General features: G+C 43.2%; 1 protein-coding gene across 3 annotated transcripts in view; it reads left to right on the forward strand.

Moving 5' to 3' along the window:
- znf385a (zinc finger protein 385A) overlaps positions 1-22,404 on the forward strand; it is an 80,434-nt gene extending 58,030 nt beyond the window's left edge. For all 3 annotated transcript variants that reach the window (XM_049581544.1, XM_049581542.1, XM_049581543.1), the window contains 5 exons: positions 3,229-3,403; positions 12,150-12,509; positions 17,943-18,127; positions 18,511-18,603; positions 18,966-22,404. In XM_049581544.1, the coding sequence (XP_049437501.1) occupies positions 3,229-3,403; positions 12,150-12,509; positions 17,943-18,127; positions 18,511-18,603; positions 18,966-19,214 (1,062 nt within the window). In that variant the 3' untranslated portion in view covers positions 19,215-22,404. The remainder of the gene's footprint in view (positions 1-3,228; positions 3,404-12,149; positions 12,510-17,942; positions 18,128-18,510; positions 18,604-18,965) is intronic.
- Positions 22,405-25,649: the final 3,245 nt, after the last annotated feature.

Raw genomic sequence — 25,649 nt, forward strand, 5'->3', positions numbered from 1 at the left:
TTATGTTGCTATAGAACAACTCCCCACCCACATTGTTCTCTTTTACATAATGTCAAGTCAGGAGGAATATTTCATGGGTGAAAATAATACAGCGGGAAACACTTTGAAAAATCCTGTGCTGCATTCCCCGCTTCATTTTTCCAGTCTGGGGCTTCATCTTGAGAGAGAGAGATTATTTTGCCCTTGATTTTGACATTTCTCCATTTTTTATTTTAGCCATCTGTGGGTTGATTGGGTTGTTTAGGTCAAAGGAAGCGATGGGGGCTTACGATGTAATGTTGTGATCAATGTATTTGTCTTCAAAGGATGCAGTTCTGCCTTCCTGCTCCCCATGCTCCCCTCATTTCACGCATCATTTTACCATCATTCATGCATTCCCATTTGATCTTTCTCTCTGCCTCTCTCTTTCTCTGCTTGTCTCTCTCTCTCCCAGCAACCTTCTCCCCCTCTTTCTATCTGTCTCCCTCTCTCATGCTGCATTATTTACAGTGTGGAAATGCCTAAAATTGCCTGCCACTACTTATTATAAGATGCATTCGTCAAGGGCATGGATTAGTGTCTGGCTCTGACAGCCCCAGTGCATCTTGGGAAAGTGGGAAATGGGGAGACTTGGAGGGGAAGGATTGGAGAGGAGTAAAGGATCTGGGGGGGTTTGTGCCCCACTGTCCCTGCGTCGTGTGGTGGCGTGAGGTGTTAAACGGTGGTTTATGCAGAATAACCTTGGTGGCGTGCTGCATTAGTGACGTCACAGGCTCTGTCGCGCTGCATTGACCAACGTCACAGCTGCTGCAGCAAGACCATAGGCTGATGTGCATCCCTTATGCTCTTCCTCTCTATTTCCCTGCAGTCCTCCTTTTTCGCTCCCCCCTCACTCTATTTCCTGCTTGTTTATTGTTCCAGTCAATCTGTTATTTTCTTTCACTTTTAACTTCCTCTCCTTTTTTTCTTCCTCTTTGTTTCATCTGGAGCTGCAGCTGTAGCTATGCTGTAACACCACGGCTTTCCCCTCAGAATGATAGTCATGCTGGAAAGCACTTGATCAGTTTGAACCCTCTGCATAATGAAACACAGGCATCGCAGGCTGATGCGCTGCAGCTTTTCCTCTCTCTGAAATTTTTGCCTCTTTTATATCATTCCCATTCTCAGTCCAGCTCTTTACATCACCTTCCTTGTCTAGTAGTTCCCTGGGTGTGCACCATTTCTCCTTCATCTTCCCTTGATTCTCTTTCCCTTCTCTCCACCCAGGACCTCACACTGATACTCAGCTGCTTGGCAATTGATCCCCTTGGCTTGGTTGGAGAGGTTAAGAGAGCCTCTGTGGCCGCTTCGCCATGCACCACCATATACCTTTCTATCTCCCCTCATTCCCTCTTTCATCTGAGAGATCACTTCTCCCCCGACCCCCCCCCCCCCCCCCCCCCACCCTTTCGCACCCACAGCTCTCTCCACCTTGATCTGCAGGCTTTGCTAAAGCAGCTTCTTAAGACCCCTTTGACAGGGTACAGTTACAGAGGGTCTGCTATATCTAGAGCCCAGTTTGTCACCATGATTTACAAGAAACATGTGATCCTCTAAGCTACTGTCCCTAGTTTACTGTGCCAGCTCACGTCCTGGATGCCATCAGGCACATAGGCTACATGTAGCAAACATACACAGCTGGGCTCATGAACATTACTCATCACCCCCTGTCCCCTGCCAATCTGTCTCCACTCCTGAGCCTGTGGTCAGTGCGATGTCCTAAGTTTTCAGAGCCTTTCAGCACCTGTGACAGCTGTTAGCTGCTCTTCAAGGCCATGTCTCTCCCCGGCTACCAACTGTAATCCAGCCACTTAATAATCGTCTTCATTATTGGCCCCTTGATACAGAGATTATTTGGCCAGCGCAGAAGAGTACATGACACATCTGCTCAAACAACATACTTGTGGGGACAGCAGTGAGCCATCTGACTCAAGTGCAGCACTGATATAATGTGTCTGCACCAGTAAAGAGCCTATTTGTGTTTTTATTTGAGGGACACTTAAACCATGATAGAAGGGCGATAAAGAATGGAAAACAGATGGTAAATGGGCTACATGAATACCCCCTGCCCACCTAAGTGTGTGGGCATGTGTGTGTGTGTTTGCTCCACAGTCACCACACTGTGAAGCTAGACCGCTGACGACAGCTCAGTATAGCAACCCTGCAACTCATTCGCCATGTTGTTTCACACTCACATTCCTCTGACACACAAACATACACGGACTAGAGACAGACTCCCCTGATGTCCTGGTAGTCTCCTGACGAATGACTTGCCTCTGTTGTTTACTCTCTGAACAAACACATTAGCCAGTAGCCAGTCTTTCATCATGAGATTAGCTACATTCGCTTCTGTAATAGATCTCTGTGCTATTGTTTTAACTTTGCAGGAATGCAGGATGATATCCAGTCCTTGAAAACATCCAGACTCAGAGTACGCACCCCCACTTTATCTTCCTATGAGATATTACAGACAATACCATGCACATATGTATAAGTCAGGGGCTACACAAGGGCTCACTGACCCTCGTCAGTGAGCAGCTGAAGGCATTCACAGTATTTATGTTGTAGGAGAAAACGTACCCCAGCCTTCCACTGATAATGTATGCTGTGATAATGCTGTTGTTGTTGTAGTGGGGAGGGTAGTGTCAGCGCGGGACTTATGGGCCCTCCAGGCAGATAGTGTGGCATCTCACTGACCCCTGGTTCAACCTTCCTTGGCATGTCTGTCAGTATGACTGTAGTAATGAAAGCTGGAGCCAAGAACTGTCAGGGTGTGGGTAGAGGTTTAGACTGCGGGGGATGTATGTCAAAACTTTGAGCTGAGCAGTTGTGCCTTATGTAGACAAATGGATAATCCAAAAGGAGATGTGTTGTTAGTCTGAAGATACCACACGATAATTTATTGTTAATTTAAAAACCTGATAATAGGTTGACCAAGGGACAAGGGGGACGGACAGGTCTCACATGTCTCCATCACTGCATTTTTTTGTTCCCAAGCTTGTAATCCATTTATCCATCCACTGTAAACCTGCCTGCTGTCTGTGGCTCCGGTCCCCAGAGTGTATTGAATAACATGCGATCATAATGACATGCATGCATGTGTGTGTGGCTGTCACATTGAGTCTAATCCAGCCCGCAATGTTTTATTCACCTGTTGGCATTGGTGTTCACTTCCAACATAAGCATGTCTTTTTTTCCCGTGTTCTATAGAGCCAGGCAGAAGCCCATTACAAAGGAAACCGCCATGCCAGGAGAGTCAAAGGCATCGAGACCTCTAAGAGTCGTCCTCAGGAGGGGGACAAGCCTCATACTGTGCCCCCCACCTCCTCCCCGTCTCCGCCCGGTGCCCCTGGCACTGCCCCAGACAGCGAGCCCAGCAAAGCGGGTGAGACAGCAGAAAATATTACCAGGGACTGGAGACAGAAAAAGTGCTTGTGCAAGTTTTGTTGTCGAAATAATCATTTCAATCCATGCAGGATGTTTAGAGGCTTATCATTTTGCTGGAAAAAACAGGAATGGAAAATATGCAAGAATAACAAAGGCGTCTAATCACAGTGACTTTGCAGTGTGTTGTTCTTCTTGTAAGCATCTCAGCTCTCTGTGTGGTCTGGCGTGGTTGCGTCAAAGCTTATGGCCGACAATACTTACACAAACCTCACAACCTATTTGCACTGACAATAGTGTCTCAAATATCCACTCACATTCTTTCAGGAAAGATTAAACAAAACTTCAAGGTGCCACGACTTTAGATGGTTTAATAATCTACTTAATTTTGATGTAACATCAGTGGAGGGGATGGGGCAGATAAGGGGCGGGTGTGAGGCTGGTTATGGGTTAGAGGTCTAGTGTATTTCTTTTATTTGATATGTAGGCAAATGCATTTTGCAGCTGATATGACAGTCTTCTTCTTCTTCTTCATTTTCATCTTCTTCTTTGTCTTCTTTTACATCACCTTCTTTGTTGTCTTATTATTATTATTATTATGTTTTTTATTTATTAGAATTATTCTTTTCCCATGTTTATTTATTTATTTTCAGTGTGTTCTATTTGTGTCTTTTTACATTATGTTTGTCTATACGCATGGATAGATTACTGAAGGGGCGTACTAGACACAGACCCAGGGGCAACATGTCACTTAAATTAAAATGTACCACCCAGGAAGAGACTCAAAATGACCACAAAGAGAAAGAAAACAACCAAACAGTACACATAATTATCTCAGAGGGACACACAATGACCAAAAAGAATACAAAATTACAAAAAGATGTCCCTGAGAGACACAAAACAACAACAATAGAGGCAGATTACCACAACGTCTGTGTGTCTTGTAGGAGAGATGGTGGAGCCTTTTGCATATCTTTTCCCAGGGACCTATTATTTTCAAAATATGCCCATGTTTATATGGAAATAAACATGGCAAAACCATATATTGTTCTCTTTGAAAATAATGTTTCACAATAAAAACACTTGAAACAACAATGTGAGATAACTATTTGTAATATTATTTAAAGCGTGTTTGAATTCAGAATACTCAAGAAGTTACTTTAAAAGTGGGACACAGATGGAGCAATACGTTTCTTTCTTTAGCCCTGGACACAGAAAATTACATTAAATTAACTTCAAAGCTGTGGGTGCAAGTCAGTCTAAATGCAGCTACATTTAGAAAGTTCTGGCAAATGCTTAACGAAAACAGCTGATGCTCCGATGACTAAAGGGAAGATCAGGCTAAAAACAGAAGTAGTCTGACCCCGTTTATTCAATAAGGTTGAAAAGCCTTTATTGAAATGCCAGCACAAATTTAAAGGTCCTGTGGGTAGTATTTAGGGTGATATATTAGCAGAAATGGAATATAATATAATAAGTATGGTTTCTTTAGTGCATAATCACCTGAAAATAAGAATCATCATGTTTTGTTTTGTTATTTTTACCTTAGAATGAGTAGTTTATATAGGTAGGGAGCGAGTCATTGTCCATGTTGTCTGCCGTGTTTCTACAGTAGCCCGGAATGGACAAACCAAAAACTGGCTCTGGTGGCTCCATCCACATTTTCACATTGCCACTGTAGTTAGCTGCCTCGAAACTACCTGGTCTGTTTGTTTTGTCGAGGAAGAGATCTCTATGGATGAATCGGCTCCTTGTAAACACCTCCTGAACGTCTGGATTCATACATTGGCAGGTGCTGGGCTAGCAGCCTGTTTCCGACAAGCCAAACAGTGGCGCAGAAACACTTATTTGTAACATGCAACTGCTTTATCTTTTTACCAGTTTTAATCACCTGGTACATTTGTTTTGGAGAGGACGAGACCTCTGCGGATTAATCGGCTCTCTGTAAAACCTCCGGAACAATAAACACTGAAGCAATCCAAACCGGAAGTTTCAGCTGGTTGCAGTCTCCACTGCTAGATGCCACTAAATCCCCCTAAATCATACATGCTGCTCTTTTCACCAAATTTACAATGTTCAGTATGTATTCATTGCATGTACTATTGACTGATTCAGTTCATTGCGATCAGTATGTGCTAGAACACAAATCATGATAGGGTATGTACAGTAGCACACACGAATAAATAAATGTTCATTCTTATAAAGGGTATTTTTGCTTCATTAGTTTATATCACAGCCTTGTTTTGTTTTAATTTACGACAATAGTGATGCCAAGACACTGCCTTTGACTGATCTTTTCTAGCTGACATCTGAGTAGCACAGAGAGGAGTAAACTAACCTAACCAGACATCAGGTGTCCCGCATCGTGACAGGTTGATCAAAGTAGAAGCATTATCACTGTATCAGCTGGGTAATGTTAAACTAGTTCGGTGTCCATCCATTTAGACTGTGAGCAGGTGAGTTGGCGCACACATTGTCATATGGCAGTTTCTTGGCATCTGTTCATGGAACCCCAGTGTGGTGTGCATATGTTACTCCTGAGTGAGTTATTGAGAAGTGCAACACCATTTGCCACAGAGTCAAAATAGATGTTGCCTGAGCGCTGGGTGGTGGTAATCAGTGCTAAGACTTATAGAGAAAAAATAAAGATGACACCACTGTGGAAGAGTTCAACCAGAATCTCAGCCAGCATCTGAAAGGACAGAGACAGCAGCTGATCGGACTTTAATGAAAAGTAATTCACTCTTGGAAGATTCAATTATTAGTTTATAAGGACCCAGGGCATGATCAAGGCGCGCAAGCTCTTTCTTTAGCAGTATCTCTTAAGCTCTGTCTCAGTTGTCTCAGTCTTACTTTCTCTCTCCCTGTCTTGCTCATCTTCCTATTTCAAGCTATAATTCGGAGACTGCTGTGTGCCTCTGCCCTTCTCCTTCCTCCACCCAGAGTTTTCCATTCCCTCAGTGTCACCGCTCTGTCCTTGGATCAAACACGAGGCAAAGAATAAACCGGCCATGTTTTGGTGACATTTACAAAGGTTTCTGGAGCTGACTGTTTACCAGACATTTCCACCTTATTGACGGGAGGGCGCAGAGCAAACATGATGAATGAAAAGATCAAACACAGGTCCAATAAAGGCCGAAATACAACAACACACCAGAGCAAAAGCCTCAGTATTTCACTGCCTTTCACTCTTTTTTAGTGCATTAGAAAATAACAATAGTAAGAGGCCAGTCCTTTTCACTCTCCTTCCCTCATGGGGGATCTGAGATCAGCTCCAGGCATGTCGCCATTAGTGAGACTTCCCGGGGCGAACTCCAAAAGCTTGAGGAGCCAAAACAAGCCTGCCATGACCGAGATCTGAAAGTAGCAACATGTGAAAGAATGCCTTTTTCCATCCAAGCCTCTTTCTCGTGACCCTGGAACCTTGTCTCTTCCTGGTCTGCCTGCATGCTCGCTGGCTTGCAAGGTCTGCGTGACTGTGTGTGTGGAGTATGCCTGTCCTCAGTGAGATCCTGTCCCTCTGCTCGCTAGCAGGGGGACAGATCTCAGGCAGCTGTGCATGGCCTCAACTGGGAAAGCAGAGTCTGGACGACGGACGCTGTGGTTTGGCCGGTGGATGCTGACACAGGTCACACTGGGGCAGTTACTCTGAAGACACATAGGCTGTACACGCATGCACACACATACGCACACATAAACAGTGTGGTCAGGCACATGCAATCATACAGATGGAGGGGCAAGGAAAACATTTCCCACAGTGCAAATCTCTCAAAACACAGAGAAGTATTTGTTGTTGAGTGATTTTTTCCTGTGAATGGTCTGTTTGTTAATTTGGGATTTTACGCAATATTACCATCCTCTGAGACATTTAGATATAACACAGAGGAAGTACAGTCTAGCATTGGCGTGATGACCTTCTCTTTTATACTGCATCACTTCTCATTAACATATCAAATGCAGTCAACAGTGATGGCCATCAACAGGACACACTGAGACCTTGCTGAAGGCTAAAACAGTGAAAGGTTAGTGATGGCAGTGCTGTTGGTTCCTTAACCTTATGTCTATGAGAGCAGGCCACGAGTTTTATAGCCCTCAAAGGGTTTGCGGTCAGAGTTGCCCCCAAAGAGGAGGCCCTTGGCTTTGGGGGATTTGGCCTAGTGAGCTGAGGGTTTGGCTGAGCCTGCGGGTGATGGAGAGACAGCTGTTTACTTGGAGAGAAGCTCTGTTCTTCCCTCCCTCCTTCCCTTCCTCTTTATCCCTCTGCTGTCTGACACTCCCACTCTAATGAAGGGCCCTGTTTAAACCACCCTCATATTATGGCACTCTTTAGTCCACACAAACACTGGCAGGCGTGCACACACCCAAGGTCAATTAAACAGATGACTTTCATGTGAGGGCTAGGGTTGCATGGCTGTGAGGTGACTATAGTGTCGAGTTACACGGAGCTGATATGCTTTTCATGTTCCGTCTGTGTTTGCTGTAAGTCTTGGAGTTTTCAGGGAATCCACTATTTTTTTTTTTCTAAGTAAGCTATTTGATTAAATCAACCTGAAATAACCAACACGAGTATCTAATACACATAATTGTGCGTCTGTGAATGTGTGAATGTGTGAGTGTGGTTGTGTGTGTGTGTGTGTGTGTGTGTGTGTGTGTGTGACTCAGAGTTCGGATGCAGGCCAGACTTGTGAAAAAGCACCCAACTGCATTATGAATGAGGGTCTGGCTCTTGTAGGGCCAGCATTGGGTTTCTCAACTCGTTAATCATTCAGAATGGGCATTTGGGTGATCTCTCTCTCTCTCTCACACACACACACACACACACACACACACACACACACACACGTAGGACCATACCCACCTACAAACTATCATACCCACACACTCAATACGCCAGTGTTTAACGTCCAGTGTGTTAAATTTAGGGGGATATATGGCCAGAATTCGAATATGCCATGACAAGTATGTTTTATTTAGTGTTTAATCACCTGAAAATAAAAATCATTTCTATTATCTTAGAATGAGCCATTTTAACCTACATAGTGAGCGTTTCCTCATATACAGAGATCGCCATTTTTCCCCACCGTATTTCTACAGTAGCCTATAGTGGACAAACTTAACAGTGGCTCTGGATAGGGTCATCTGTCTGGTCCATTTGCTTTGGAGAGGAGAAGATCTCTGTAGATAATTTAGCATCTGATAAAAACCTTGTGCTATCAGAGAAAAAAGATAAACACACATTATAAGTGCTGTCTGCCAAACAGTGTTGGAGTAAAGTCCAAAACACACCGACGGCGTCACATGACGGCAGCGTCACATGGCGCCCCCAACAAACACAGAAAGTGTCGCGTCAACCGGAATTCTATTGCACACTCCACTCCGCTAGGTGGCAGTAATGTGAGTAGCTGGTTGCCAACCGCCAATTAGAACAAAAGATGAGGAAGAAGAGAAAGAAAACACACAAGGCAGGATGCTCAAATATACAACAACCGATAACAACAACAGTAAAGCAAATGATAGATGACGTTAGATAAAGTTCTTCTTCTCTGCTCTTCAACAGAGCTGCTACTACAGGAGCTGGGAAGTACAAAATAGGCTTTTCTCTGAAAAAGAAGCACTTTTTCAAGGGCGGCAACGCTGTAAAATAGGACAATAGCGAGAAGTGCCGCGGTGCGGCACCAGTGTGAGTTTGTAAATAGAGAATACTGGGGGCGTCTGTTTTGACACGCGTCATACAGCGCGATTGTATTTTGGCCTTAACACAAATTTGTAATATGAAACTGCTGTATTTGGTGTTTTTACCGGTTTTAATCACCTGGTCTGTTTGTTTTGGCGAGGAAGAGACCTCTGCAGATAATTCACCTCAAGATGACAACATCCTGATGACCATTTAAGGACTTCTATCCAGGGGAAGTTTTAGCTGGTGGCACTCTGCTATCCTCACCACTAGATGCCCCTAAATCTTACACACTGTCCCTTTAAACCTTCTGATATGTTTGCTGAAACCATATCTCACAATAATCAAGACTCACAATAATCCAAGCCTCTGTTATCTGTTTAAATTGTACCACATTCATTCAACATTTGAGATGTACAAAGCGCATCTCCCTTTGCATAATGTTCCACCTACACCCAGGATTGATTAAAGCAGTAACTCTGTTGTTCTGCTTACAACTTTACATTTACATAACAACAAAAAGATCACTCATTGTGTGGTTCCCGACCCTTATGGAATCACTTACATTCTTTGTACAATAAGAAACATTTGCTTGCATAGGCACTCCTTAAGACACTGCCTTCCACTGTAATTCTGCAGTCAGATGTTTTCCTTTCAATTCCAAGAAGCTATCGCAGACCGGAGAAGATTTTACACTCACTCAATCAGCATGAACTTTGACTCTTGCAGCAAACAACGGAAGTGGTTTTGGTCTGAATTTGAATTAGTCTATATTAAATCCCACGGCTTTATCAACAAAACCTCTCCCCATGGACTGCATACTATACATAGCTTTAATTTCCTGAGGTGGATTATGGCAATGCAGACACACCAGGCTATAGTGTAAAGCATCTGGACTGAGTTATCTCCCTCTGCTGACCTCTCCCAGTGAATAATGCCTTCTTCTGTTTGGCTATGAGGCCAGCGAGCAGGGGAGAAGGTCAGTTAACTGCCTTATCAATGTTTAATTAGGCTTACAGCACATCCTCAGTTTCTGGAGATTCAAGTCCGTCAGTGGGATTCTCGGGGCAAGAAAAATATAGCAATTTGTCTCCGCTACATGGAGAGAATCGCAAATCTAGAATGAATCTTTCATGCTTTCCATTTTAGTCAGTAAATATGATAAAAAGAGAGACTCTGCTGCTCAGAGGGATATTCATAATTTTGGTTTGCTAAGATAGACAGTGAATTACTGTGGCTGCGGAGGCCCCGAGAGGGTTAGCCTCAAGCTGAACTTGTTCTAAGGGGGATGAGTGTAGGAGACAGTCACTGTGGTGAAACAGTGACTGGATGTGTTTGGAAAGGCAGACCTCCAGGCCATCATGGATCATGAAATCCCTCATTACTATTTGGCCAACCACCTCTATTCCTTCCCACTTGATTTTAACTCAAACCACATGTTATGGATGTTGTGGATTCTGGGTTTGATTCTCGGCATTGTAACGAAGTCATGTGCGTGTTTATGTGCCTGCATGTGGGCGAAATTCAACAATAACAAAATAGTTCTTTGGAGAGAGCTATTTTAGCTATCATTCTGCCTTCCTGTACTTGTAGGTACAATCTCCTCAATCAACTTAACCAGCACAGGCAGTGATGTGGCAAAGTAAGCATATTATGACTCACAAACCTCTCCAAAAAGCACTTACCCTCACATTGCACTTTGATGCAGACCTGCTTTATGGACTCCTCGATGGCATATAGTCAGAGAAAGAAATTTTTTTTTTTTTTTTTCTTTTTAAGAAAACATCTGTTTGACAAACGCTATGCAGTCAGCAGCTTTGCAGCTGGAAACTTCCAGTATGGAAAGAAGGAGTTTTGATCTTGGATAGCAGTGGAATGGAAAGCATTCACAATGGCATCTTCATCAGAGATGATGCAATGGAGTAACCAGAGCAATTACACATTGCACAATTGATCATATTGTCACATGAGACTAACAGGGTGGAACCGAAACATAAATATATCATGACCCCTATGGACTCTGCCATGTGACAGAATGACAAAGCATGTGGGAATCCGTAAAAGGAAATTGAGCAGTTAAAGTCAATATTTGTTTTCTTCACAGAAATGCTCCATGTTATCCCTTTAATACTATAATCCGGTGGGGCTTTTCCGTTGTCTGCCCTCGGCGCTACATCCTGTGGAGTTTGGAGAAGGGCCTGCTGGTCCCTGCTGATGGGGGGGAGTTCTGAATATCCCACCCAAATTTAGGGGGGTCTTTTTTCAGCCAACACCCACTGCTTAGTGAATACCGAAGGCATTGCGTGGCTGACCAGAAACATGTGTCTGGAAATGTATGTGTAAACATGCTATGTGATGGAAAAAAGAAAAAGTACAGACCATGCAATTAAACACAGGCAACAATAAGAAATTAAAACTTCAGAGAGCAAGCACAGGGGAACATGAGCCAAGGGTGAGTTCACTTAATGATATTTTCTTTGCCCTGTGACAAAGCAAGTGCCACTTTGCTCAGCCAAAAACAACAGGTGTGCTGGAAAGAGTCAAAACATTCACAGGCTGTGGTATCTGTTTCCCATTTCTCCCTTCGGAAACATTTCAATAAGTTGAGACCACATCAGTGACAGACTGATCCGAAAACTTCAAAAAGCCTAGAAACATAATAAATATTTGCCGTTGCTTTTACGCACATGGGACATACGTTTTCCTCCTCTGATCCACTTTATACAGTATGTAATTTAAATTTAAAGGAACTTTTTGTTACCAATTATGGCCTATACAGTAGAAATTAAAAGCAATTCCGTCTGCAAGCGCTCTGTGTTGGTTTGTCTGATCTACGCAGCAGACCGTGCCCTCTACATTCAACTGGGAGTGGTTAGCGATGTGGTTTGACATAGCAGAGAGTTTATGTCAGAGGGAGTTTGCTTCAGCGCTGAGTTTAAAGACGATAAAGTCAATAGTAAAACACTTTATTGTTTCAGTTATTTACATTTTGGACCACAAAATCAGTTCTTTGATTTTTTTCTGTACAGCATTTGACATTTATTCCATGTCTTTCTTTGTTTCTGTCTTGCAGATGAAACACGGCCTCTGTCCCAGTTAAATGGGCCCCTGCTGGCCCCGGGGCCCCTTCTCCCTCCTACCACCCCACCTACCCCACCCATGGACTCCCCCGTGCCCTCAGTGTGCCCCCTCCTGCCTAACCCCACTCCTCCCCTGATCCCCCCATCCTCATCCTCCCCAGGCTGCGGCACTGGCAGCGCCAGCTCAGAGCAGTCCGGATCTGGACCCCCGGTTTCAGGAGCCGCCGGCGCCACGGCTTCAAGCAGCCCGTCCAATCCAGAGACGGAGGAGGACAAGGCTAAGAAGCTGCTGTACTGCTCTCTGTGCAAGGTGGCTGTCAATTCCTTGTCACAGCTGGAGGCCCACAACAAAGGTGAGTTAATCTGTGAGCTTTGATACACTGAAGTTGCTCTACCACTTCTGCACTTTCCAGAAATTTACTGGCAATCAAACCATGTTGGATTAACTGTGACGTTCTTGGATCTTAAGTTGATGAAATATGTGTTTCTGGAGGTGGAACTTTTCCCTCATTTTTTCAGCTACAGTTGGCCTCTTCTCTGTTTACTCAAACCATACTGTTGTTGTTGTTGTTGCTGGAAACAAAATGTGTCACATTCTGTGTCTGAGAGTTTTGGCCACAAAAGACCGATGAAGCAACTTCTAAATATTATGACTGTCTAAAGTGGGATTTAAAGGTGCAGTATGCAGGAATTATTGGGTACTGTTTGTAAACAGTGTTGCCAGGAAAAAGTGAAAGTGAAAGCCAACCCTGGCTTTGTCAGCTTGGCACTTTGCCTCCGTATGTTTGCGTTTCTTCAGTGCTGTGTCCACGATTTTTTTTGGAGCTTCCTTTTGAATTCCGGCTGCTTACAGTCTGGCTGTCTGCGCTGTGCCTGGGAACGTCTTGAACATAACAAAATAAAAAGAAAATAAGAAAATACAGGCAGAGAGCAGGGTGTCTGCAGATAAATACACCACCACACACTTCATTGGGAGGGATTAGCCCTACGATTGTATGAGTCTAGAGGCCATGTTTTTTTTGGAAAATCCTGCATCGTGAAAAGTATAATGAAAGTATATTAACAAAATGTGCAATGGTTGTTAATGTGATATACCTCTAGATACTGTAAATACAAGAAGACACCTCAGAGAAAACCAAATACTGGTCAATGGAAACGACAAAATTCAGTGAAAATCACAGTTTTATTTCACAACATTAAAAGATTAACAGCACTGTGTTGAAATGACGTGGGATATCTACATAATTGAAAACAATTTTACACTCCTAAAATAATAATCATGCGCACCAGGGATCACTGCAGTTGCTGCTTTTAAGACTATTTTAGAGCATGACTGAAGGAAGGATACTTGTTTTTTTAATGAGTAATTATAGTTGTTGCAATACCAGGTGTCTAGAATAATGTAGCTGATTTTAACAAACTGTGTGGAATTTGAATCATCTGTGTAGCCTACCTAAAGGTCCAGTGTGTAGGATTTAAGGGGATATACTGGCAGGAATGGAATATAACATAGGCTAATATGTGTGTTTTCTTTCTTCACCTGGCAATAAGAATCGCCACGTTTTCATAACCCTCAAATGAGCCATTTAAATCTATAGGGAGCGGGGCCTTGTCCGCAGAGTCTGCCATGTTTCTACGGTAGCCCAGAATGGATCAGCCAAACACTGGCACTAGAGGGGGCCATTTGTGTTTTTGCACTGGCCACCACAGTTAGCAGACCCTCTGCAACAAGCCAAACGGCATTGGAAAAACACTGATTTCTACAATGACGCTGCTTTATTCAGTGTTTCTACCAGTTTAAATCACTAGGTTTGCAGACATTTTGACTGCTGGTGAAAGCGTCCCAAACATCTGGATCTCAGGTCATCAGAAAGAAAAAAATGGACGCTTATTAGCAGGTTCTGGGCTAGCAGCCCATCTGCGATTTGTTGATCAGCGCTGGAGAAACTCCAGTAACGTAAAACTGCTTTATTCAGTGTTTTTATTGGTTTAAGTCATCCTGTCCGTTTGTTTTGGAGAGGAGGAGACACTTACTCTTGTATAATGCTACACAAATTAGGCTCCTCAAAGTTGCACAAAGATGCACAAATATACCTGACAGCCCATACTGTAAGTGCTACCATCTCTGTTAATGACTTGACTTCGCCCCAGCAGAAGCTACTGAGAAGTACACTGATCAGCAGATAACTGATCTGTTTGACACTGACGGGCTCGACCTATGTAACCGAGCACTGATCTCCTGGTTTCAGGAGCTCTGTAATAGCGCCTCACCTGTGTGTATGTATGTGTGTGTGTGTGTGTGTGTGTGTGTGTGTGTGTGTGTGTGTGTGTGTGTCCGCTCTCTCATGCAGCACTCTGCCAACACACCCCACTTTCTTCCCCCACACAAGACATGATTATTTAAAATAACTCCCCCACTCAAAAATTCATGATTTGTCTTGTCATTTGCAGCACGCAGCACAAAAACTGGTCCACATAGCCCGAAGCCTTCCACTTGAAAAAGTTGTGGAGGAAGATGGTTAATGCGAGTAACCACTGCATGAGGGAATAAGAGAAAAATATGTTATGTGGGTGAGCTCACCACAATACCAGCTTCAACAGTCTGTCAGACAGTGTTCACACATGACGACACTTTTTCAGGGCTCCAAATACCCCTAAGGTCCCCGCTGCCTGCTTTAATCCTTCATACCCTACCAACTTAGCTCTCCCTGCGACCTTGTGTCCCTGTGACGACAGTTTGTGTCTGCTGACCTCCACTCTTTATTATTTATACACTCTCCTACACATAAAGAAAAACTACAGAGACGCCACAGACAATGAGGGACTGACCTCGCATCAGCGTAACTGTATCCCATTTGCTGTGAGTAATGCCTGGTGCAGCCAGCTCAGCCATGAAAGCAGCCAACAAATACCTCTTAAGGTTGGATAAAGTATTAATCAATACAAGTGCAATCTCTGCCGCCATTATTGTTAGATTAACCTCCAAAAGGCTTTTGGAATTCATGCCTTATCGTGCGCTGATTAATTGTTTATCAGTCTACCAACTACACAACAATAAATTTCCGTCACATCTGCCTGCTAGCATGTTTACGATGTACACGCCCATGTAAGTATCAAAAGATTTCACACATAGTGTGTAACAGCTTCTAAACGTAACCCCGGGCCATGGCCTGCTGTCTGCTATTTGGCTCCAAAGTTCAACCCCTGAATGACAAAGAGTTGAAACAGCTGAAACTCTATGAGGGAAACAATCTGGAAACAATCACCCTCACTCATTCTCAAAATCAAAACTGTGCATGTTAGCGTGGTTCAAAAATAAAAGCACATGTCATGCAGACACATGAGCAGCGTGCGTGGCACAGAATGAACAGCAGAAAAGACCAAAAGAAAGTGAATCTAATGTTATTTCAACAGTTTCCTGTCAGCACGGTGCCTATTTTTGTGTTTTCAAATGTGCCTTGTCTGCTTGTGTGTTGGTGTAAACTATGAGTCAACCTTACAAAGGCAAAAAAAAAATCCACTGGGCCATCCATTGTCAGACTGAAATAGAACAAAGGCAAAAACAGACACCCCGAGAGCACATTTCTGGCCACAAGCGAAATCCGTCATTCCAGCCCCTTCCTCCCCAGCGGAGCCCAAAGCCTCCACGTTCCCCACCCTGGCGATTCCTCTCTCTTCTGTAACCTTAACTCTGTTCAAAGGGATTTCAGAGAGTGACTCAAAGTCAGAGCCAAAGACAGTGGGATGCCTTACTTTGGGAGCAGGGAGGAGCAGGGGTCGACGGGGGGGCAGAGGACCATGACTAATTTTTTCAGCCAAGAACAAAATGTGTGATTATTTAATGAGGAAGTATTTTGGCGCACTCTTTGGTTTGCTGCTTTGCAGACCACTTGAAAGGGATAGTAATGTGCTGGAGAACCTCTCTGTATGCTGTCTACTCTGCAAGTTCAGCCCCCTGGAGTGGGATTTTTTTAAATTTAGAAAACACTGCGTATAGAAATATTTCATGTAAGTGTATGAAACATGCATCCCCACAGTTTAGAATCTCTTGTGACTTGTTTTTGTAGATTGTCATCTTTTATTGACAACATCTGGCAGAATCTATTTTGAACAGCTGAATATTTTCTTAGTATTTATTCTGGCTGGAATTGACTGGATTAACAGCAGGGCGTTGGGCTGACTCTGGAGAGCAGACCATTAAGAGTTCACATGTAACTATGTACTACTTAGTTTTGCCAAGAAATAAATCTGTTGTGTTTCTGATGTAATTGTTTTGTGTGACACACCCATCTGCAATGACACAAGCTCCTATTTTGATTGTTCAGCAGCAGTGTTGTAGTACTCGAGATCAGTCGTGGTCTTAAGATCGGTCTCAAGACCACTTTTTAAAGGTCTTGATCTTGTCCCGGAATCAACTGCATTTTTACACGGTCTTGTCACAGTCTCAGACAAAGAGGATTTTGTTTCAATACTGGTCAAGACCGCGACTGCAGTGATATCACTAAATTGCCTGTGCAAAACAAAAATAAAAATAAAAATTAAAATTAAAATAAAAAAAAATAAATGCTTATTTCAGTTCCTTAGAGTTTGTTTGTGGAAAACTCATGGTAACTCATGATGCTCATGGACAACAAATGAAAATTCCCACACATAAAATTCAATTCTGTAATGCCTGTACAGTGTATGGTAATCAGAGAGGTGACTGAAGCGTAAACTTCATTTATTTTCTTCGGGTGTTTTTATGGGAATGTGGTTCTTTTAGATTAATTTGAGGAGTTGCTGCGGTTTGTATGTTCTACATTTTATTGACATGAGTCAAGACCAAGACTAGTACAGAGCAAGTACTAGTCTTGGTCTTGACTCAGTCTCAACCCCCCGAAGTCTTGGTCTTGTATTGGTCTCGATACACTCTGGGCTTGGTCAGGACTTGGCCTTGGATAAAGTGGTCTTGATTACAACATTGCTCAGCAGTATTAATGGTTCTCAAGTGTTCAGAATTTACACATCTTTATTTGTTCACAGTAAATCAAAAGATAGAGCTGTGGCTTTTACACAACCTGTTCAAATTAGTGCTGTTTCATCACATAAATATTCACTGAAACAGTAAAAGGTACAGGTGTCATAATAAGCACAGAAAATGTCTGACTGCAAATCCATCCTAAGACTAGACGAACCTGCTTCTCATAATAACACAGCCTTAAATTTTCAAACTTTGACATTTACAGCTAAAATTATTGGTCTTCACAGCGAGGGTTCAGCAGTCCAGCTCTGTCTCGGTGTTGGCACATGTGGTGATATGATCTACGACAGTGCACACTGTATGATCGTATCTCACCCACTCCACCGAATCAAACATCATCAACCGGTTACTGTAGTATTAATATTAGAGGGCTTTGAGTTCATCTTCCAGCTGCACATCTGTCTGACTGCAGCCCTCTAGTGGTAAAAAACTACCATTACAACTTCATACAGCAACATGTTCTTTATGTTGTGCATATGTGGTCAGTCATTGGAAAATCAAGCAAGTGGTACAATTTCTTTTCTTTCACGCTCTGATATTCGTCAATGTCACTGTTTCTCCATCACTGTTATTTGTCCCAGAGAAATGCTGTCCAGGCTAATTTTATTTCAGACAGGTCGAAGCGGCATGACTCGTGTTATAAATAGTGATGCATCTCCTCTGTATTATTTCATTCTATTCTATTAGCTTCTAAATATGTAATTTCATCTTGGGTAATGGAAGTGCTGACCCGCGTTTTTGCCTGTGTGTGTCTGTCTGCCTGCAGGTACCAAACACAAAACTATCCTGGAGGCACGAAGCGGGCTGGGCCCCATCAAGGCGTATCCTCGCCTAGGCCCCAAGCCCATTGGAGAACAGGGAGGGGGGCCGGTGGACCCCAACACTCAGGAACGAACCTTCCACTGTGAGATCTGCAATGTGCGGGTCAACTCTGAACTGCAACTCAAACAGGTATGGAGGGAGAAATGATGCCTGTGTGTGCAAGGATACAGGTTTTGTTTTAACATTGAGAAGGACACATATGAAATGGTGGGCTTGGTGGGCCTCCACTAGAAAATATGGAACATCCAACACATAACTTCCTGGCTAATTGGCTTTTTTGTAAGTCTTGCAAGAAGCATTTTGTGAGAACATTTGTAATCGCCATGATAACTGATTTACAGAACATTTTCATTAGGGGACATTATCAAATCCAGAGTCTCAAAAATGTTCAAGAGTCTCAAGATGTAATCAGTCCCAACACTGTGCAGTCTAATCACCGTCTATTATGGGAAATATTTATTTATTTTATGTAAAGTTAGAATAACTTGTGCTCTTGTGTTGCTTCCTTTCAGCACATATCAAGTCGAAGGCACCGGGACGGCATGGCGGGCAAGCCTAACCCCCTCCTCAGCCGACACAAGAAGCACAGGGGAGCTGATCTGACGGTAACCTTTCACTGTTGTATTCTGACTCCTCCTGTGACACAGTCAGCAAACCTGAGATCCACAGATCAGATAGACAGTGATAATGAAGAACATGAGGTCTGCAAAGCCTTGGAGTACTTAGAGCATGTTTATTTGAGCCCTGCAAAAGCCAGCCAGTTGTTCTGGTTTTGGCTGTGTCCTTCTCCTGAAAATATTAACTCAGTTGGCCTGAAACCTCTGCATTATGATAGATCAAAAGAGTCTGGAGACGAAAGTCTATATCTGTTTCCCCTCCATGTGCTGACCTTCTGGAACTAATCATTTTACCCCCCCCCCCCTCTCTCGTGTCTTGTGTCTTTTTGCACACCCCCTTCTGTTTGCAGTCTTCTTTGACCTTCTCCAAGGATCTCACCAAAGCTTTGGGCGCAGGGCTGTTGCCCAGCCCCTTGGCTGTTGCTGCAGCAATGGCCGCTGCAGCTTCCTCGAACCCACTGGCTCTCCGTGCAGCAGCTCCTGCGCCCCACCCGCACCATCACCTATTGCAAGGCCCGCCTCTCAGCCACGCCATCCTGAGACCCGCGCCCGGGCCCATCCGCACCACCCATGGGCCAATCCTCTTCTCCCCTTACTGACACATCACCCTCTGACTTCGGCCAGTCAGGAACAGCCACTCCAAAAGCACACTGTGAAGATACAAACATGATCAACAAACAGCAATTGATAGGGAGGAAAAAAATCCAACCATTTAAATATTGAACTGAGAGAAACACAAGGCAAAGGAGCAGCAGAAAGGAGTAGAAGTATATGTCTTTCTTCCCTTTACCTGAAACTCTCCTTACATTTCAAAGACTTCTGAGTGCTCCGCAGGTGGAATGAGCAGAGGAGAGATTTTCATTATGCATTGAACTCCCTTGTACATCTCTCACCACCCCTGGCCCTTGTCCCTTGCACTGTGGCCCTGTCATGGCCGCCTCGATAGCCACAGAAGAAACACATGCACATCTTTCTAGAAACATTAAACCACATGTAGTGTTACATAATTATTCTGGGCCAGGTTGGTTTCCTCCTGTCATCGTGGCTCAACGTGTTCTTCTCATCCTATGCACCTCAAAAACCAAGACAATAATGTTATGTCAGTAGGGTAGCTGCTTCAATCGGTCTTTGCTGTATGCGCCACATGTAGCTGTGGCGGCCTCCACGGTACTGTACGTGTCCCCTTCTGCGCCAGAGGCCAGCGACTCTTCAGTTTGTGACACTAGGTCCTCGCTAGATACAACATGACTTGGGCTGACAGGCAGGTGGTAGCCGCATCTGAACATGTCTGATGGTTGGGGGGAGGTTAAGAGAGCAGAAAAGTGACTGTGGGGGATTGCACTCCCCTGTCATTTCCTGAGACAGTGAGGTGAGAGGAGGGCTGGCACGGGTCAGTGGATGGATTGACCCCAGGCAGCATGCAGACATATACAGGCCCAAACGAATCTGTGTTTTAAAATAGACTGCACTGACAAAAAACGCCACAGGGCACATCTGCCAGCCTCCATATCAGTCAGAGAAGGGCCTCACTAAAGGAGAAAGGGTTGGGAAAAGCAGCAGAAGTCACACATTGGTACATACTGTACTGCTGTATCTGATACATGCCCCCCTATCTTCATCTTAGATTGTGTTTGATGGCAATAATCTGTTCCTTTATTTACTGTTATGAGAAATACTGCACTGGAGAGAGCATAGTTCATGTATTTGGTGTGACTTCTGTTCACATTAAGCCATCACAAGGACAGTTATCGACATCCTTACATCACCCTGGTCTTTATTCACAGGCTGATTCACTGTGTAGGTGGGGAGGTATGACTTAGGTGCGACCCTATGTACTCATGTATTTGTTGTTTCTGCATGCAGCCTCACAATAAGATCCTGCAGGGTCAGGCTTCTGCATCATTGGGTTGAACTCTTCCATTGCTGCCCTATCCCTCCTCCTCACCTCCCCCATCTCCAAAGGTTCACACGAGTCTATAGCAGAGGGCACGTTGACGCTGGCAACCATAATGCTCCGAGGGAACACATTAAAGAGAGAAAGATGAAAGCCAAATACATTCTTGGAGAAAATGATCTTGAGCTGGAGTGACAACCGAGCCGGGAGCCCAGCGAGGCCGCCCAGGGCAGGGGGCCGAGACATCCAGCTCAAGGCCGATAACTTCCCGTCTTACAACTGAAAGCCATGAAACGCACCATGATTTGTTTTCTCTTACAAAGACTGGTGAGCACCTTGTTTTGTTTGGTTTGGACTGTTGGTTTGCATTTATATCACACATTAAAAAAGAGCAAAACACAATAAAAATATTTTTGTAGGTAGGAAAAGTTAATAACCGCATTCATGAAGGGATAAGAAGACTTTTGGATGGTGGATTATATAAGTGTTGACTCAGACAGACTGACAGGCCAACTGACTCAGCGGGGAGCCACAAAAGCTAGCTAAGCAGCAGCAGCAGCAGCAGCAGCAGACCTATCTTGCTCGACAGCTTGAAAACTATCATCCTTTTCTGAACGAGATGTACACTGTGCCCTTTCATTGAGAAGCAATGAGCTCTAATGTCTTACCTTTGTCTGAATATTGCAATGCAATGAGCAATTTTTATCAGAGTGACTTGTTATCATTGTGACATGTTGTGACATGTTGTCTGGAGTCATGTGTAAACTGGGAGCACGCCAGCTGACAGACTTTTCTGTTCTTCCATGAGGAGTACAAGCCCTTGAAGGGATTGAGCGAGGGGCAGAGAGAGACAGAGGAGTAGCTGGGCTTAGGGACCGACCCTTCATATTAAAGGGCCTTTTTACTATGGTAATCTCTGCTTGGGGAACAGGGTACAACGCCAGGTATCAAGGGATTAAAGTTAGAATTGTTCAACAGGCTTATTTTTTTTTTAGTTGGACTTACTGAGTTGCATTATGTTTTTTTCTGTGTGTGAGAAATGTGTTTAAGTGAAAATCCTGAGGAACATTATCAATGCCATTACTTAAAGACGAAGCTGGCTCGGTGTCAGCTTCCACCGTTGTGCTCTTTTTTGTTGCTGAACGAAACCTTCTTTGCAGAGTTCATTTTGTGAGTGAGATACTATTCCAGGACCCGTGCTCTCCTTCCAGTTGGTGTGTGTACCATATGTATTCTAGTATGTGTTGGGACCTGCTCTCTCCCCACTTCCCACCAATCAGAGACAGAGGCAACCTGGAGCTATGAAGTGGCCTAACACAATCATGGAGATAGAAACCTGCACATGTTTGGTTTGGGAAGACTGATCAATTGTCCTGGATTCTAGCAGAGGTTTGATCAATGACCCAACCTAATTAAAGTATTGCAATATTGTCCTTGGTAGGTCAGTCAAGTAGCACACCACAGATATGTTCATACTGTGGTCATCTCCACTAATTCATCCTCATTATTCACGTTTGGGAAATAAATGTTAGATTCCTATTTTCTGGGCAGGTGTTTCATGTTAGCTGTGTTTAGGCTACTAGCCTTAGCCTTATTCTGCCCTCAGCCTCTCCCGGAGCAGAGAGAGAGATGGAGAGATGGAGAGGCTATGGTGTAATTTTGTCTTGCCAATAAAGTTATTTTTGAATTTCATTGTCAGAGGGGACAAAGAGTTTGTATGGCGAATTGTAGCAATACCTGACTCATTCTGGCTACTCTTGTTTATTGCAATAAGAAAATTAAACAATAAATGTGTATGTGAGTAAAACATTATAAATGTAATTTAAATGAAAAAGAAACTTTATGGTAAATACTATTGGTATCAAGAGAAACCATGGTGGGAAAAAAAAGTAAATGTCAATAAATCATTAAATGAAACAAACGTCGTCAGAGTTTTTATGAATCATTGTATGGTCAAACACCTTTTTATCAAATGTCATAAAGAAAAACACTAAGAAATGTGTCAGACAGTATCTCTAACTGTTATAGTACACACATATTTCACTTATATATATGTTGTGTTTCATTAGAAAGTCCACCATAAAACAGATGAACATAGAGTTAGTTTGATTATTTTGGATGGTAAAACCTCAAATAAACAAACAAACAGCGATTATGTCATCTGTCTGTTGACAGGAAATTAGTGACTGACTTACAGATGTTGTTTTTAGAGCGGCATCAAAAAAACTGAATGCTGTAAATGCAGTCCTTCCAGCTGTGAATTATAAAATGCCCATAAACTCACCATTACTCTCATAAATTAGTGAGTTTTTCTATTAAAGGGCCAGTGTGTAAAATGGGTTGAAAACAGTGACATCAGTGGTCAAATTCTAGATTGCAGGGCTCACTCTCTCACCCCTCCTGTCGGGTAAATGACGGTGGCCTCGTAGGGACAAAAAGCCTTGCGCACGAGTTTTTCAGGAGTAGGTCTATCTAGCGATGAGGTGAATGTTTATTTAGAAATCTAAGCCATGTTACGATATTGTAATGAATCCCTCACGAGCAGGAGACCAGAGGAGCGTTCGGGAAAAAGGCCAATTTATTTGAGCACTCCAGAAACTCCGGTAACACTCCAGGGGGGTAAAAGACTCCGTCCAAAACTCTGACTCGTCTGGCGTAACAGACACACTCCATACACACATACTCGTTTACCATACTGAGTGGGGACCCCCCATCCCCTCTCTGCTCCGCCAATCTCCAGCCCGCACACTGACTGACAGCATAGCTGGTAAACAGTGCTCAGCTGTTTATTTAGCCTAGCAATATCTCCGGACTATAGTAGCTGCAATGGACGACTTTGAACGCGATTTTGAAGAGTTTCTTGTAGCGGACACAGACCCAGAACCATACCTGTTTGAGCTGGAGCATACAGATGAGGAACTCCATGTGTTTGATACTGAGCGGTTGAGAAGAGAGGCTGAATGCACAGAATGGGATTCGGTGCTACTGCTGCCATCCTTGGGGAGATATATCATCAGGAGGAAAAGCGCCGCAGAGAGTGCATCACAAGGAGTGAAGTTGCGTCTTCTTTTCCTCGCAGATGACGGTTCGGGTTCATTCTCTCCTGTTGCATGTTAAGTGTGGTCCATTCGCAAACTTCATAACTAAAAAAAACTTTTCACTACTCTCTATCGACGAACTACTAACACTCTCTGCTGTTTCCTCCTCCTTCTTCCTTCCTTCCGCTGTCTTCGTTGGTTCATTTATACATGCGAAACGCGTTCTCTGGCTGGCTGGATTGTCCGCTTGGTCTGCCGTATATACATGGCAGCGCAAGATGGCGACCTCTCTAAAGCAAGGCCCTTGCTATATGTGTATATATATAAAAGCATAATTATGAGGCTACGAAAACCAAACGAATTTTATTTTGTAGTGATTAAACACTTGTATAAACATATTAATGGGTAGAATATTCAGATTCAGATTCAGATTGACAATAAACCATGCCAAATATTACACACTGGCCCTTTAATAACTGTCCATGGAAAAGCTTCAGGATTTGTCCCACGATGATGTCATCACCACAATCTCGCCTCTGTGCATTTCAAACAAAGAAAAGATTGTTGATCACCCAACTAAGTAACACCACTGTGAATTAAAAAAAAAAAAAGTTTTATATTCATTTTTATGACTCTTATACATCAGTGATACCCAACTTACGGCCTGCGGGCCAAATCTGGCATGCCGGATGGCCCAGCAACCATTTTCTAATTCACACTGAAAATAAACTGATTCAAACTGGAATATTTTTCTGTACTTTGAATGTAAAAGAAAAGGTGCCAGGGTGCATAAAATGCATCAAAAAAATGCCAGGTGAGGATGTTCTGCACCCTCGACAGAGGTGTACTGAAATTCTAGAAATGACCCTGCGTACACCTGACATGTGCAGGTTGTCTGTGCGGGGCTGTGACTAGATTTGCTTGCTGAGATGAGATAGGATAGCACACACATTCTGTATTATATGTACTGTTAAAGATAATTAATGTTTGTTTATTAACTGGCCCCTGGCCTCCTGTCATTTTGCAAACGTGCCCCCCAGGCAAAGCAAGTTGAGTATCTCTGTTTTACATTAATGTCTCTCCTAAGTTGTCTGCAAAGCAGTGGCTCCTGTAGTGGGTTCCCTCTAAATGTTCACAAGATGTATTTGGAGAGCTCGCAAGATGATTAATGGGAGGCAAAAGAAGGTGAATTTTGTTGTCTATTTTTTTTTATTAGTGAAAGTATTACCTCCCAGGCCATCTAAAAGTAATTTATGAAACTCTCAACTCATAGATGGATTTAACCTGTAGGCAGACACTGCTTCATTTTAAGGGGAAACCAGCCAAAAAGGTTGGTCATCACTGCCTAAAGTTTAACTTAAGGTAAATAAATACATTTCTCGCACTCTTTGGCAGCATCTGCTTATTCTTCATGGAAATAATCTTAATGTATTGTGCATCATTTTATACACATTCTTCAACAATTCAACCTCACTTATGCACACTTTCTTAGATACACCTGTACAATCTATACATCTATAATCTTATTACAATTGATGAATAATGTTCATTTTTGGTTACGTTGTTGGAAATGTGTAAGTTCAGTTATTTTTATTTCTGAGGTCATAGTTCAAGTTTGCTGGACTTTTTATACAGGAAGATGTTTTTAATTTTTTGTCATCCATATTTACATACATGAGAACACCTCTCAGTATGATGCAGTTCAGTACAAAACCATCCCTGACAATGACCTCAGTGCTAAAACATATATTTTATGTAGCACCTTTATGACACAAAAACTGAAAAAAAAAAAAACTTTGGGATCTTTACTACAATTTAAAATATTTTTAAAAGTTTGAACAATTGAGTATTTGTTCCATTTGATTATATGGCTCCAGCTGAAACATGAGCTCAAACACTGTAACTTCTTAAAGAGTCATTCTCATCTCAGCTGCAATCAGGCTGAATCTCCCTTGTGAGCAGCAGATGCAGCTCGCAGGAGTGCTGGCTGACTGGTGCTGCATTGTACAGTCTGATGAAGAGCCGCATTGTACTGTCTGGAGAATGTGGCTGACTTCCTGTCATATTGTTCCCCTGAGATTTTTTTCTTTTTTCAAGCATTC

The sequence above is a fragment of the Epinephelus fuscoguttatus genome, linkage group LG7 (genome assembly GCF_011397635.1).
Source record: "Epinephelus fuscoguttatus linkage group LG7, E.fuscoguttatus.final_Chr_v1".
In the NCBI taxonomy this organism is placed as follows: Eukaryota; Metazoa; Chordata; class Actinopteri; order Perciformes; family Serranidae; genus Epinephelus; species Epinephelus fuscoguttatus.